The sequence below is a fragment of the Talpa occidentalis genome, unplaced genomic scaffold, assembly GCF_014898055.3.
Source record: "Talpa occidentalis isolate TD23 unplaced genomic scaffold, MPIMG_talOcc4v2.1 talOcc4.11, whole genome shotgun sequence".
NCBI lineage: Eukaryota > Metazoa > Chordata > Mammalia > Eulipotyphla > Talpidae > Talpa > Talpa occidentalis.
This window is the reverse complement of record NW_023601104.1, coordinates 13,484,158-13,501,218: the sequence shown is the minus strand read 5'-3', so window position 1 is coordinate 13,501,218 and position 17,061 is coordinate 13,484,158. Positions and strand designations below refer to the sequence as shown.

The 17,061-nt window shown below is 36.0% G+C and overlaps 1 protein-coding gene across 3 annotated transcripts in view; it reads right to left on the bottom strand.

The window, feature by feature from the left end:
* The window catches only part of GOLM2 (golgi membrane protein 2), a 92,447-nt gene that overhangs the window by 20,064 nt on the left and 55,322 nt on the right, over positions 1 to 17,061 (bottom strand). For 2 of the 3 annotated variants that reach the window (XM_037502383.2, XM_037502386.2), the window contains exons 7-8: positions 15,114 to 15,212; positions 13,760 to 13,918 (exon numbers count right to left, since the gene is read on the bottom strand). In XM_037502383.2, coding sequence (XP_037358280.1) covers positions 13,760 to 13,918; positions 15,114 to 15,212 — 258 coding nt within the window. The remainder of the gene's footprint in view (positions 1 to 13,759; positions 13,919 to 15,113; positions 15,213 to 17,061) is intronic. The other variant, XM_037502385.2, reaches the window with a different exon arrangement.

The window sequence follows — 17,061 nt, the reverse complement described above, 5'->3', positions numbered from 1 at the left end:
TTAGTTTGTTGTTTTCCTCCTCTCTGCCGGTCGGAGAGTGCCGCCTCTGTGGGCGGGGGAGGGGAGCAGGGTTCTGCGCTTCCCTCCCTTCTGGTCCTCTTTTATGGCAACTTTCTTCTTCGGGCGGTTTGCTGGAGTCGTCCGTTTATCTTCCGTGTCCCGGTTCTCACTGGGACCTGCCGCTTTTCCTCCCTATTAACTTTTTTTAATGGGAGATCTTACTCGCAGCGTCTCCTCGCCGCCATGTTGCTCCGCCCCCCTTATATATACCAACAATTTAAACATGAGAACACCAAGAAAGAAGCAACATATATACTAGCTACTGAAAAACTGGGAATATCAAACTGGAAAAACATATAGTAAAAGATTGTTGATAAGCTTTCAGTTCAGTTCACTTTAAACAGTGTAACAGAACTTCACATAGAATGATAAACAGCGAAATAGCTCAAACCTTAGGCTTGCAAACTTCAAGCCAGCAGGAAATTAAAGGATAAGGACAACTACATTTCTCAAACACAGAAGGCATTTTAAGTCAAGAAAACTAGACTGTATATTTTAATTCTATACTATAAATAAATGAAACACCACGATAAGCCATATTTTTGCTTCATTAGCTCAAGATTCCTTTAAATGGGGTTTTAATTTCTCAATTATCCTATTAAAGAAATTTGTATTTGCATGTCATTCTTTTAGTATACTTTTACTATTATAACAAAATAAATCAGTCTAAGTTGGTTATAACTCTACAGAGAAAGAAAAGGAAATTTTACTATAAAGAAAGCAAACTTTTTTCCCTAGCTTTCATCCACTAGTAATATCCACTTTGTGCCATTCATTTGACACTTAACACATTCAACTGATTCGTACATTAGTCAGTTCAACATGTACAAATTGACTACTTCAGATATGCCTGAGGGTCCATGACATATGATGATTTGTAACCCGTTAGGTATGAGTTAGTCATGAGTGCCAGGAAGGTGAGTGTGCAAATTGTGACAAAACTATTACTGCAGGCTTTCCTCACAAAAAAATTACATAGGAAAAACTATGATTGGCTTTTGAATTACTTACTTTGATTTCATTATCAGGAATATACTGGGGCAAAAACATCATAATTATTTTTTATCTAAGACATAGGAACTGTATGTAGTACACACAAGAAGGAATCTATTAACTGACTAGAGTTCTGGAAAGTAAAGAGAAACCAAGGGATTGAGAGAAGCCTGGTAGTTAGAATTTGTGACTAAAAGCATCCAATCTTAACACCACCACCCCCAATTCCAAGGCAAAGCAGTCAACCTCCCTTCTTTACATTATCCAATGGCTGCCCTTTCCTTATTCTTTCAGACTAATTCTGTGAAGGGGAAGGGAGGAGAAAGGAAGGGAAGCACACGATTTGTTATATCTCAAGGTCAAAATCTGTTCTCCTTTGCCTCTTCCTTTTCTCTTTCACGAAAACTATCAGGTGAGCCTTAGCACCGCCTAGGCTAAAGGGGCCCAAAGTGGGAAGTAATTTGCTACTTTTTGAAGAAGTAATATCAGGCATATATCAAATATGTATGACAGTTACATTCATTTTAAGTGCTTTAAATATTTGGACAATCCAATGCCAGAATAAATATGGCCATAATATAACTGATTAACAAGTTCTGGTATGCCAAACTTGATTATCTTTGTGAACCCACATCAAGAAAAAAGTCACCTCAAGGAAATACTGTAGAATATTTAAGAATGGAGCAAACCATTTTTCAAATATTTCACAAAAAAAATTAATGTAGCTCTGTGATTTATGTTATAGAAAAGTATAACAGGTTTGTTTATTTTATCATTAAATATTCTCAGATCTATAAGAAGTATGCAGAACATAACATACATGTCCACATCATCTAGAACTTTGTCAAATGTATTATTTTTTGACATATTTGTTTCGGAGCTTATAAAGTTATAACTTATAATGAAATAAAATATTACAAATACAATCAAAATTCCCTGGGTACCTCTTCCTAGTATTCTCCCTCTACTACAAAAGCAGCCTCTATCTTAAATTGGGTGTTAAGCATTTCCATAAAGTTATATATTCATTAAAAAACAGTATTGATTGACAGGCCTTTTAAACAATATATTTAGCTTCTAGGCAGGAAATGGTTAACTCAGAATGCTTAGTTTGATTAAAGGCAATAGATTGCAAAGAAAGGACCAGTCCTTTACTAGGTCTTGGGAGATAACTAACTACTGAGCTCTGAGAGTATTCTACCTGATAAGTACTTTTGTATGCTTAAGGGTTTGGCCACTGTCTTTAACAGTTTGATCAGATAAGTTTATTTCAACAAAGTGATTTATGGGGAACATTTATTTTTCCTTGTTGGTGATGAAGAGAAAGCTGGGTTATGAATAGCTGAGGTCAGTGATAAGTGCACTGCATAACTGGATCCTGATAAAAACCCTGACACCAATAAAGTCCAAGAATCAAGTGAGCTTCCCTGGTAGGCAACACTTCACACATGTTACCACACATCTTCCTATGGCAATTAAGCACATCTCCATGCACACAGGGAGGGGGCACCTGAAAATTTGTATTTGCTTTCTTCTGGACCTTGCCTCATGAGTCTTCCATTTCTTGATTTTAATCAGTATCTTCTTGTATTAAACTACAACTGTGAGCATAACCACTCTTCTGGGTTCTCTGAGAATCTGAGGGTGGTTTTGGTCCCCTATTCATTTTTAAGTGTACATTTCAGAGGCACTAAATATGTTAGCATTGTTGTGTCATCATCTCCACCATCCACGTCCAGAACTTTTTCTGTCATTTCAAACTGAAACTCAGTATTCATGAAACAGAACCCTGGAACAATCACCACTCTACTTTCTTTCTATCTCTATGAATATGACTACACTCAGTACCCCATATAAGTAAAACTGTATTTGTCTTTTTGCAACAGGTTTGTTTCACTAGCATAATGTTTTCAAGGTTCATCCATGGTTAGCATGTGTCAGAATTTCCCTCCTTTTTAAGGCTGAATTAATAGTCCATTGTACATGTATGTCACATTTTATTTATCCCTTTACCTATCAGTGAACACTTGGCTTGCTTCCAGCTTTTGGATATTATGAATAATGTTGTTACAAATATGGGTGTATATACGTATCTGTTTGAGTCTCTGTTTTCAGTTCTTTTGGGTATATACCCCAAAGTGAGAGATACCCCTTAATGTCCCTTTATTTCCACATTTTCTGTGTGTATGTGTTTATGATTTAGTTGTAAATACTATATAGCTGATTTTGTTTCTATATCCTTTTTTCTCTGTCTTTTAACAGACAACTTTAATCTGTTTCTACATATGGTTTTTGTAGTATGAGACCTTGTTTTTTAAAGATTTACTGCTTAGACTACCATTTTGGGGTTTTCTCCATCCTTTCTTTCAATATTGTCTCCTTTTCCTCCTCTTCTCACTGTTGGATAGAACTACTACACTATTCTTTCAGTGATTACCTTAATTTTTAAACACACTATAAATTTTTCTAGCAAAAATCCAAAAGTATTCAGTATTTCTATCCTCTTTCTGAACACTTGAATAGTTTCTCTATCTTTTATCATTATTATTGTTTTTGCTGTCTTAACAGAACAATAGTTTTTTTATGACTTTTTTACTTTTTTAAAATTTTTATTTATATATTTTTTTACATTGTTGCTCATTTTTGTACATTGTTTGATTTCTCCTGTCAGGTGTAACTGCCATAAAATCACCACCACCAAGACAACTGAGAACTGTCACCATAGTCTCTTGTGCTCTTTCCTCCCCGGTTTTGCACCCTCCCCTTCCCCTGCTGAATGATAGTTTTGTTTTGTTTTTTCTTTATTCCTGATCTCTTGTTTTAAGTCAACAATTAAGTTTACCAATAGCTTTCTTTGATCAATCTGAGTTTCCTTTTTTTGTGGGGAGGTCAGTTGTTACTATGCCTCTTCAATGTTCTTGTCACTGAAGAATTGTTGGAGGGAAAGGACGTCCTGAACAAATTCCACAAATAGGGCTTATGGACCCCACCCCCAGGCCAGACCAAAGATGTCCAAGACACTAAGAACTATAAATCCCATAATGTCATCACCACTGAAGGGAGGATTACTGGGAATTGAGGGTGGAGTTAAGCAGCCAGGGTTGGTACATAATCAGACATGTGGGCCTTGGGGGTGCTTGGTTTTTCCCCAGCTCTCAGTGTGCTATTGGGGTTCCAGCCCTGTGGAACTGGTAGGACACATTCACCAATTTATCTCTCCCTCTTTCTTCCTGAGTTTTTCATTTCTTCATTTCCCCTTTTTGTAAATAAACCCTTTGTTAACCTTTTTGTGTGTGCCTACAGTTGAATCTCTTTTTTTTTTTAAAGATTTATTTATTTATGGGGTACAAACCAGAGGTTTGGGGAATGAGAGGATTTACCAGAGACAGAGTGGGGAACAGAACAGGCAGACTGACTGAAATACACTGCTGAGGGGAGCAGCGGGCGAGTCAGGAGAGATCTGCTGGGCCATGTGGGTAGCTCCCTGGCCAGGGATCTAACTCATGCTGCAGTGGTTGTGGATAGCTTCATTGTGCTGAGACTTAACCCCTGTGTCACCAGGGAGATCCCAGTTATAAGTCGCTTTTAATTGCATGGGTGAGGACCCACAGTCAGGCCAACCCATTTCACATTGGGGTTGCCCTGTAACAGAATAGCCTTTACACTTGTTTCATGGAGGATCTATGAGGGGTAAACCCAGTCTTGTATAATTGAATGTCTTCATTTTATTCTCACTGTCCTCAGCAGCTAGTATAAAACTCTATGTTGGCAGTAATTTTCACTTATCATAGTGATGATATTATTATACTAAACCTTTGGCATTTGGTTTGCTGATGAAAAATCTGCTGTCAATATAATTATCATTCCTTTGAAATAATTTACATTTACATTTTCTAGTATTAAGATTTTTTCCTTTATTGTTTGTATAATCCGAAGTCTTGCTACAATGCCTAAAAGCAAGGATTTATCCTACTTGACATTCAAACAAACTTAGCAAACTGCTACATAAAATTATTTTCATGTTTCAGTTATTGATATGTTGGCAATCCTCCTTAGCATTACTATTTTCCATGTTTTAGAATTTTGCTTTCCTGATTAATTTTCAGTGTGTAGAGGATATATATGCTCTTTCTTTTTTTCTGTCTGTTCACCCATATTATCTTGTTACTTTAAAGTTGCTTTCACCAGATCCCCTGTCTGAGACTTTACAATCACATTTCAGATTCTATTTTATGACGATACTGTGGATAGTGAAGATTCAGTATAAAACCAATTGGTAGTATAATTTAATGCAAGTTCCTATCTCCATAAGTCTTTTATAGCTAAACATTGCAGTTTTTGACTATAGTCAACAATAGTTTAATATTCTGCACCCTCTGCCAAAGAACCCAGGGTAATAATCACATGCTGGCTTTAAGCAATAAGCTTGGCTTCCATTTTTAGTGGCACCATTCTATCCTTGTTGCTCTTAATAGTCAAATACCTAGAAACTTGATTTTCAGACCCATAGCCTAATAAGTCTAATCATTCAATTCCTTTCAGCATTTTGTAATTTTCCTTTGTTTTCTGATCACAGAAGCGCTTAATATATTTTTGAGGTTATTGATAAATGTTTAGGTTTTTTTGTATTATATCATTGCTATGTATGTGAGCAGGGAAGATATGTCAAAGGTTAATTCGGAGTCATCTGGACTAGAAGTTAAAAAAAATACTTAAAAAATCCAAATGTAAAAGAAAATTTTAAAAAACCCAGTGTATTAGTATTCTCTAATACACTAGCTTTTCTCTCAAATGCTGTTGAGAAACATTAACAAAGGTTAAATAAAACAACCCCAGCTCTATTCCCACTGGAGCATGCAATACAGAACAGCCTGTAAGAGAAGCGGCTCCATCAGCAACCATCACTTACTGTTTGGAGTAACTGCCCTTGTGACTTTTCAATATGGAGCTGACATTTGAAATGAACTGTCTTTTTATTTAAAACATGTAAATAGGGCCTCCCTGGTAGCACAAGGGGTTAAGCAGAGCACAGTGAAGCTGCCAGCAACCACTGCAGCATGAGTTCAATCCCCTGTAAAAGTATCCCTCCAGGAGACTTTCTTTTTTTTAATAAGTTTGCTTCCTTTTTTTTTTTTTTAAAGACTTATTTATTTATTTATTTATACAAGCACTGGGTACAGTCAGAAGTGCAGGAGGGTGAGAGAATTCACCAGAGCCAGAGCGGGGAGCAGAGCAGGCAGAAGGACCGAAGAACACTGCCAAGGGGAGCAGCGGGCGGCAGGAGAGGTCTGCGCGCCATGTGGGGCCCTCCTCTGGTGGCCGGGGAGTGGCCGGGGATCGAACCCACGCTGCAGAGGCTGCGGGCAGCCTCGCAACCCAGCGCTCAACCGCTGCGCCATCAGGGAGGCCCAGGAGACTTTTTTTTTAAGAAATATTTTATTTATTTATGCATACAAGAACTGGGGTCTAGGCTATCACCAGCCACTAAAGCCTGAATTCAATTCCCGGCTAGGGAAGTAAGGCCAGAGAGATAACCCATATGGCACAGCAGACCTCTCCTGTCTCGCCTGCTGCTCCCCTCAGCAGTGTATTTCAGTAGATCTGCCTGTTCTGCTCCCCACTCTGTCTCTGGTGAATCCTCTCACTCCCCAAAGCTCTGGCCTATATCCCAGTTGTTGTATGTATAAATAAATAAAAAAATAAATCTTTAAAAAAAACACATTTTGTAACCATATGAATTAATTGCTTTTATATTCATTACCTATTTACATTTCTACTTTTAATATGTACTTGTTGATCTCTCCATATACCTTTGGTCTTTAGGTGAAGTAAAATCAAATGAAAATATTGATTGAGATTATAACTATACTGTCTCCATGATGCAAAAGCAGTTAAGTGGGAAAGAAAAAGAGATTCCCTCACATACTCAGACTCTTTCTTCCTATTCCCACTTCGTAGTTTCCTTTTATTAACGAGTCTTCATTATAATAGTATTCTACCTCTGGCATTTTCAATGTAGTACCATTTTAAGACCAGGATCTCCTCATGTACCATTTTTAAATACAATTTCTCAGTCTGATGCTCCTTAGTTGCTAAATTTCAGTTAATACTTCCCTCTCAAATACAGTCCAACCTCATGCACCTGTCATGAATTCCAAATCGCTAAGCCCTTGACCTGAATCAACTACAAGGTTTCTCTTCTATATGTTCATGTAATATAAAAGGGGCCACAAACTCAAATACCTACAGATATCAGACAAGTAAAATAAATGGATGTACTGTGTCAGAGTAGGGTTATGAGAAACAGAGCAGGGCATATTTCATTCTAAGGGGAACAGTCATAATTACCTATTATGTCAAATTACTTATTAGTGATTACATCAAACATTCTGATTTAAAAGAATCCAGACTCTGGTAATTTTTTGTGAAATGTCTTGATTTTTAACTTTGGCAACTATTTCAAAATTTAAACATCACTGTAGAATAAACCAAACCCCTATGTTGGCATGATATGATGATGGATCTTCAGTTTCCAATCTCTGCAAAATATTACTTTGGCGATTTAACAAAGATTTGGAAACAAAACACACAGATCTACACTAATATAAGATCAGATTCTTCAAATTTGATGAAAGCCTGGCTATTACTATAAGTCTCGATCTAATCTCCTTAATGAAGAAACAGGTTTATCCCTCACCTACTACTCTAGATCCTACTCTTTTTTTACCTATTCAGAATACAAATGGAGAAATGAAACCAGAAAGAAAAAAAAAAGTCCTTAAAGTTTCTTTATGGAAAACAAAGTCTTAATAGAGTGACAAAATATTCTTAAAAGACAGTAAACATGAAATATAGTATATAAAAATTTGTATTCAAAAATTCAAACAAGAAAGGAAAAACTGGGGTTATAAGTGCATATGGTTTGATTATCAGTCATTTAATAAAAGTTTAAGTGAAGAATTTGCTTTTAGGTATCTACCTAAAGACATAAAAAGAAAATAAAGTGACAAGTCCCAAGTAGTGAATTTTAGAGTAAAGAAATTAAAGGTAGGGAAATTCTCATAATTATGTTAATATAATTTATGACCAAGGAAACATTTGAGTATAGTAACTAAAGAAATATAAAATTCCAAAACCGATGTAATAAGTAACAAATATTTAACTAATGTGTACTATGTACTAAAAGACTTGGAAAATAAAAATAAGAAGACAGTTTCTGCTCTCATGGGGTTACCACTTTAATAGAGAAGGCAGACATATAAATAGTTGCAGGATTCAGGGCATGCCATCCAACACTGTTGGCTCTTCAATGTTTTATTTTCCAGATTTAAGGAAATTTTTCTCTTAAGCTATTTATAACTTAACAGCCAGTAGTAGAGTATACCTTTATGAATAAAAGTGAAACAACTGTTTTTTTCTCCCTAACTGATCCCTCTAGAATTTGGAACTCTTTTAAAAGTTTATTTATTTATTAAAGGTTTATTTATTAAAGGTTTATTTATTTAATTTTTAATTTTATTATTTTTTAAAAGATTAATTTACTTATGCATACAAGAGCTGGGGTACAGGCCAGAGGTGTGGGGGTGATGAGAGGATTCACCAGAGACAGAGTGGGGAATAGAACAGACAGATTGACCGAACAGAACAGCAGCAGGTGAGTCAGGAGAGGTCTGTTGCACCATGTGGGTTGCTCCCTGGCTGGCAGGGAATGAAACTCGTGCTGAGTGGCTGTGGATTGCTTCAAAGGTTGCATCTTAACCCCTGTACCACCAGGGAGGCCCTAAGGTTTATTTGTTTATGCATACAAGAATTGGGGTGTAAGCCAGAGGTGCAGGGGGTGAGATAATTCACCAGAGAGAGTAGGGAGCATTACAGGAAGATCTACTAACATACACTGCTGAGGGGAGCAGCAGGTCAGACAGGAGAGGTCTGCTGCACCATGTGGGTAGTTCCCTGGTAGGCTGTGGATAGAATTCCTGTTACAGTGGCTGGCTAGATAGTTTGAAAACTGGTGGCGAAGGCACCAGCAAGACCCAGGATTTGGAACTCTTAATGAATAATCTACATTCATGGCAATACAGTTATTTATGTAAGTTCCTATTTTATGCAAGTGCATACAATAAGACACATGTGATAACTTCATTTATATTATTACTAAGACTGACAAGAATGCCATATTTAAGAATGATGCATAAAATCAGGCATAATCAGAAAGGTTTAGGGAAATAACACTGAATTTAAAGAGCTGATGCTCATAAAAGAGCCCTTGGAAAAACTAGTCTACACCTTGCATACAGGGTTTCCAGGCAGCCTTACAGGTGAATTATAAAGGTCACTTCCTGGCAAACAAAGGCAACTCTGGATATGCTGGGAACCTTGAGTAGAGAAGAATTCACATAAGTGTATAATTATTGTAGACGGAGTCTCATAGGGAGGATTGGCTTGGCTTCCTAGCCTCAAGATGTTTTTCAAAGTCCCATACATGATTCCTTATGAAAAGTTTCAGTAAAACAAACTGAAAATATTTATTTGGCCAATCATTTTAGTGCAATCTTGTTGCTAATATAAATTACCAGACCAAGTTTAATGAAACTAGACTGATTTTGCAAATTAGTCTTACTTTATTTATCTCTACAGCAAATGGGGGTCACTCTCGAGAGAAAAATGATGCTTCAGTAGAAAACTACAGCATTGTCTGGTGGGTATTTAAATCCTAGTTGAATTCACTGTCATTACCTTCCTGAACTCTTCTAGTTTTCTCCAATATCTGACTACAACTTAAAAGTTTCCCTTGTCCCAAGCCCTACAAGCTAAAGCTGAACAATCTGATATAAATTTAGGAGAAATTATGACAGCATGTGGGTCACTCAGAAAGTTCACTGTTACCTATGGGTTGCTCAGAAAGTTCACCAAATCAATTAACAAGATCACCAGAGAACATTCAAAGTGTACAGCAGGAAAAGAAAGTCTATCATCTGGCAGTATTTGTCTCATTTCATCTAAAGACATGTCAAAGCAAATCTCTAGGACATCTTCGCAAATGACTGATCTTCTGGACTAAAAAGCTGAGTTTATAGTTTGTTCCAAACACTAACTTTTGTATTTCTTTTGTTCCCACAGAAATGCCCAGGGTTGTGAAAAAGTTCAATGTATAGATATTATGGGTGATTTTGCCAACTCAATTTCAGGTGGGAGATTGACAAAATATGGTACCTTGGCATATTAAATACTTCAAAGTAAAGAATTTGACAAATGGGGTGTGCAGGAAAGACTTTCTCACCTTTCCCTGAAGTGGATCATAAAACCCTCAAGTGAGAGAAGTCCCCCCATATCTGGAGGACAGGAACATCCTTATATTCAAGATCATAAAACACTGAGAAGAATCTAAACACAGAGACCTTGAGGGTCTAAATATAGAGAATACATAAAAAACAATTAAAAACTCAACAACAAAGACAAACAGCCCAATTAAAGGACTTGAACCAACATTTCTACGAAAGGAATATCCAAAAAGCCACAAGGACATGAAAAGATGCTCAGTGAAAAGATGGACATTAGGGTAATGCAAATGAAATCACAATGAGATCCCACTTTACACCCAAGGCGGCAATGGTTAAAAACAAACAGAAAATAATAAGTATTGACAAAAAAGTGAAGAAATTAAAATTCATGCATTGTTAGTAAAATTATAAAGTGGTGTAGTCACTGTGGGATATAAATTTTCAGTTACTTATAAAGCTAAACACAGAATTACCATATGACCCAGCAATTACACATCTAGGTATACACTTGAAGAAATTGACAAATGTTCACAAAAACTTGTAAATGAATGATTATAGCAGCACTATTCGCAAAAATCAAAAAATGGAAACAAACTCAAATGTTTATCCAATGGATGATAGGAGAAAGAGAATGCATTAATATAATTGAGTATTATCCATCATAAAAAGGAGTAAAGTACTAATACATGCTACAACATGACTGGACCTTGAAAACATTATGTCAAGTAAAAAAATCAGACACAAAGGCTATATACCATATGATTCTATGTATATCAAATATCCAGAATAGGTGAATCCATACACTCAGAAAGAAGATTAGCTATTGCCAAAAACTGTGGGTAGGAAAGAATGGAGAGTTAAAATGGGTTTTCTTTTGGGGGAATAAAAATGTTATGGAACAAGACAATCAGGATGATTGCACAGCATTTTGAATGTACTAAATGCCACTCAGTTGTACACTTTGATGAATTCCATGTGTATTTACTACAAATTAAAAAAAAATTAATAAAAAAATAAAATTCTTTAAAATATTGGCATGCTAAAAAACTGTGATAGGATAATTTATAAAAAGTACCTTAATTATTTATAAAGGTTTGATACAAAGATATAGTATCAGTCTCAGAAATTATCAGGCTAGGTAATCAAAACTGATGCATAGATTATATACCAAGAAATAATTATTGCAAAATTCCTCATATAAAAATGAACAGGCTACCAGAAAGTAAATGCTCATTGAAACATTATATTCCAAATGCCTTATAAAAAAATTTAAAAGTACATATGACCAGGCCATATGGAAATAAATTTATTTTTTTAATTTAAATTTTTTTTTTTTTTGCAAAGAAGAACTGGGTATAGGCCAGACATGCTGGGGATGAGGACCCACCAGAGACCGAGTGAGGAGCAGAACAGGTAGATTCACTAAAATTCACTGCAAAGGGGAGCAGTGGGCGAGACAGGAGAGGTCTGCTTTGCCATATGTGGGTTAGTTCCCTGGCCAGGGATCAAACTCAGGCCATAGTGTGATAGTGCTGAGACTTACCCCTAGGTCATCAGAGAGGCCCCATATGTAAATAAAGTTAAACACCTCCAGTAACAAAGTGAAGTTTTTCAACAGAACAGTCTCACAAAATATAACAGGAGCTAATCAAACAAATTAACCTAGTAATTTCAGTTTGGGTACTGCACTTAAGTGAATGCCCAAGATAGAGGACAAAGGAAATGCTTTGGAAAAAAAGACACTCATAGCCATGACAACTAACATGAGAAAATATAAGTTAAATAGTAAAAGAGGAGGGTTAAATCAGCTATTATTATTGCTTAAGCACAATGGAATAAAGAGAAAGATCATATACATATATGTGTCTATATACATGGGTCTATACATATGTGTCTATGTGTGTCATTATATGTATAAATATATATAAATGATATATAAAAATATATTTAAGGGCCTCCCCGGTGGCGCAGCGGTTGAGCGCTGGGTTGCGAAGCTGCCCGCGGCCTCTGCGGCGCCGGTTCGATCCCCGGCTGCTCCCCGGCCACCGGCGGAGGATCCCACATGGCGCGCAGACCTCTCCTGCCCCCCGCTGCTCCCCTCAGCAGTGTACTTCAGTCCTTCTGCCTGCTCTGCTCCCCACTCTGGCTCTGGTGAATTCTCTCACCCTCCCGCGCTTCTGACTGTACCCAGTGCATGTATAAACAAAAACAAACAAATAAAATAAATAAATAAAAAACATGCCTCTATTAAAAAATATATATATTTAAAATAACTACACAACTATGGTAGTGTAAGAATTTAAAATTCAACAGGTTCTTTTTAAAATAAGTTGTAGTACAACTATAAGTTTAGAAGAAAATCTTAAGCAACCAAAGTTATTTTATTTTGTCACACCCTTATTCTAAACCTTTTTTTGTTGAGATAAATGTTTTCAACCTAATCCTTCCAACAAGATTTTGAGGAAATATTTTTTTCATTGTATTAAAAAATTAGTCACATTCTTATAAGCTCGTACAATAATTTGGTCAAGAACATACGTATGCTTTAAAATTTCAAGGAAGGAAAGTCAATCATGTGCAAGCTATATATTCACATAATACAGAAATTTGAATATCTATGACAAGACCAACAAAAATAACTTGAAAAAAACAAAAAATGTAATGCTGTAGTTATCACTGAACAAGTAATCTACAAATGACTACCTCTGAACAGCTGTTGCCATAGAAGTCATCATAACAAACAAAAATAAACTGGAGCTTTTAGACAATCTGTCTTTTCAGAAATTGAGGAAAGGAAGAGGCCTTGAAAAAGCAGAAGTGGTAAAACAGAATAGTAAACTGACCTAAAATATACTGTCCTGCCTCAAAGTATCTACTTCTTATATTTCTTGAGAATTCTAAACTTGGAGTTATACAGATTAATAAGCAATGTCCATTTAACAAAATTGAAATTTCTGAATCATTAAGTAGTCATATCTCATTACAGGATATTCTGAATTTGACCATGTTCTTCCATTTCTCGACTAACACCTAAACGGAGCAAACTGTAATTACTAGGGATCAAAAGAGCAGCAGCATTAAGCCTTCATTTTTACTAGCTTAACAAAATATATCTTTTCGACTTTTCCTACAAAGAAGCTTATAGTAATATGAATTAGTAACAATTTTAAAATTAACTCACCTGAAATTTTATTATTTAACTTTGGTGAACAACAGAAGTTTTTTTAAAGTCTTCTTTAAAGAATCTCTATTTAAAACTTGCTTTTCTTTTATATTTTAATACCATCAAACTTTCTCTTCACCAGGGTATTACAACTATACATTCTTTTGTTAGAGATTATAACAATAAAAACCGTAATTGAGCCTTGTAAACAAACATATTTAAAGAAATCTTTTCAGCATAATATTCATCAGCTGATTCTTACTTTGCTTCAACTTATGGAAGTCACCAACTCTCTCCTTGGTAGCCAGCTTTAGCGTATCTGCTTGAATTCTGGATTCACTCTCCAAGTTTGGGCCTGGAATTAAACGCTGAAGAGGATTGGAAGGTTTCTGTTTTGAAGTACCAGGGTTTCCATGAGAATCTATGACATAAAAACATCAAATTAAGGTCATATTTTACCAAGGAATTTCTTAGAAGAGCTAAGACATACTGTTGTCTGATAGTGAGTAGTCGTATAACTTTTTAAAAAAGCGCTATTCTAATTTCTTCAATCAAATCTTATAACCAGTGTGGTTTTAGCTGAGTGAAATCATTCCCCCTTATCTCCAGTACAGATTTTAAGTCTATCCATGAAAGGACTATGTAGTAGAAACACAGAGATTAAATGGCAATGACCTATGGATTTTTTTTCCTCCCTCCAAATTCTACATTGCTGTCAGAAATATTCAAAATCCAGTAAGGCTTTTAGTACTTCTAATCTCTTAAGTAATTTTCATTAATATACTCTTTTTTTTTTTCATTAATATACTCTTACAACTATTAATTCTTGATTCTTTTTCTTCCCTAGCATCCTGTTTTCACTCATCAAAACCTGGATCTAGATCCTTATAATAATTAACTTTAGTCATATCAACTCTCATTTTCAGGGAACATTTCTGTTAAATAGAATAGGTATTTAGCAGAAAACAAATAGATGCATTTATAAATACTAGGTAGAGTTTAATATAGGTTAAATATAGAAATTTATAGAAGCCCTCTATGATACAAATTTGAATACAGTTTGAAGAAATACAGACTGGCAGAGATGAAAGGTAATGTAGCCCATAGTGGCAGAACAAATAATTCTTCTGCTTTCAATAATTCATTAGACAAAGTGCATTTTTATTTTATTTTTTTAAAGATTTATTTATTTATGCATATAAGAACTGGGGTACAGGCCAGAGGTGTGGGGGTGAGAGGATTCACCAGAGACAGAGTGGGGAACAGAACAGGCAGACTGACTGAAATACACTCTTGAGGGGGGTATCAGACAAGACAGGAAAGGTCTGCTGCACCATGTGGGTCACCTCCCTGGCTGGGGATCAAACTCGTGCTGCAGTAGCTGGGGATTGCTTTATAGGGCTGACGCTTAACCCCTTGTGCCACCAGGGAGCCCCCAAAGTATATTTTTAAATCATTATTTTTCCCAGAGCTCTTTTCAAGTCATTAGTAAATATATAATATTACTTATAATAATGAATACTACTTTACTATGCTGCTAAATAATATGTTTTAGTCACTATATAACAATAGTGGTCCAATTAATTGGCTTTTTTCATAAGAATAAGACTTCATACCTGGAACTAAATTTGAGGAGAGAGGTTGTCTAGTTGCGAGATGAGAGACTGCTTGATGACTTTCATATTGAGAGACAGAAATTGGGGGCTTCCTTAAAGCTAAAAGAAAAATTAGATATATATTATTTCCAATTATACTGAACTAATCTTTGATTCCTATTCTAATTTTGTAATCTTTACAGTTGATATACTAAATAATTTATGGTCAGTAAATTAGTTGATTGGCACCTAACAAGAACACAATGAAAATTCAATGAATGAGTGGATAAATGACTCTCTTTAGATACAGTGATTTTTCAACAGTAGGACTTTTTTACATAGAGTGTAAATAATTGGCATTTACAGATTAAGTGAAGCAATGAGAATATGCTATTTTAAGTTGCTTATATTTTATTATTTTTTTAAAGATTTATTTTTATTTTATTTATGCATACAAAACTGGGGTGTAGGCCAGAGGTACGGGGGTGGTATGAGAGGATTCACCAGTGGCAGAGTGGGGAGCAGAACAGGCAGAACGACAGAAATACACTACTGAGGGGAGCAGCGGGTGAGGCAGGAGAGGTCTGCTGTGCATATGTGGGTTAGCTCCAGGCAACCAGAGAGGCCCTAAGTTGATGAGATTTTAAATAAAGATTAAATATGACATGCAACATGTTGAGATTTTATTTTTGAAGACACGTTTTATGTAAAGGACTTTACTAACAAAAATGTACACATTTATAGTTGCACTTTCTTCTCCTTTAAGAAAAGAATGCAATAAGGAAAGAGATTGTTTTTCATTAACTACCACTGTACTACAAACTGGGAAGCTTGCAGAGAGCAAAGAAAGAAACTAGAGAAAAGGGAAACAGATAAAGAGAAAAAAAAAATAGAAAGTCCACTTACAAGATATGTCTAGTGGCACATTTTATTCTAAGAATTTGGTGTGGCAGGGACAATGCTATGTGATCTTATTTCATTGCATTTTTTTTTTTTTTAAGATTTATTTATGTATACAAGAGCTGGAGTACAGGCCAGAGATGCTGGGGGGAGGGGTGCGGGGGGGGGGTTGTTAAGGATTCACCAGAGACAGAGTGGGGAACAGAGTAGGCAGAATGACTGAAACTCCTGAGGGGAGCAGCAGGCGAGACAGGAGAGGTCTGCTGCACCATGTGGGTTGCTCCCTGGCCGGCCAGGGATCAAACTCGTGCTGCAGAGGCTGTGGATGCTTCATAGTGCGATGCTTAACCCCTTGCGCCACCAGGGAGGCCCCTCTTTGCATTTTTCTTGAGCACACAGGAAAATCAGTCTTCCACTGATAAGACTGGGTTCTGAACAAGAGGATGTAGGTGAAACTGAAAGTTCCACTTCCAAGTCTAGAGATAAAATCTATGCAAATCACCTACAGCCTCTCTTCCCTTTTTACCATAACTTAGAAAGCTACATATGAAGATGTTGTCATCAAATAACAGAAGGGGTCACTGCCTCGAGAGAACTGCAGTGAGCAGGCATCAGACTAATATGAATAGTAAATAAAACTTTATTGTTTTAAGTCACTAAAATTTAAGGGTTGTTTGTTAATACATCATGGCCTAGTCAATCCTAACTAGTACACTTGGGTTATTTTTATAAACCTCAAAATTCATTTCAGTGACAATATTTCATTTATTATTACATGGAATTCTGAACTTAAGGATACAAGAAATTAAAAATTTTCTCTAAGGAACAACCTACTCAAATTTATGGAAAGTTGAGGTTTTCTGTATCTCACTGGGTTCCCATTACCTTGTTCCTATTGCCAGTTAATGATGCCCAATATCCACTTGTGCACATAAAAATAGCTAATTAGCAAAAATCAGCTAACATCTTAAAAGAGCAGTACTTTGCCAGGTTTGATTTGCTAACACACTTTGATGACACTAAGGATCTGGTTGATATATTTGGAAAGAGGAGTCAGTTACAATCTACA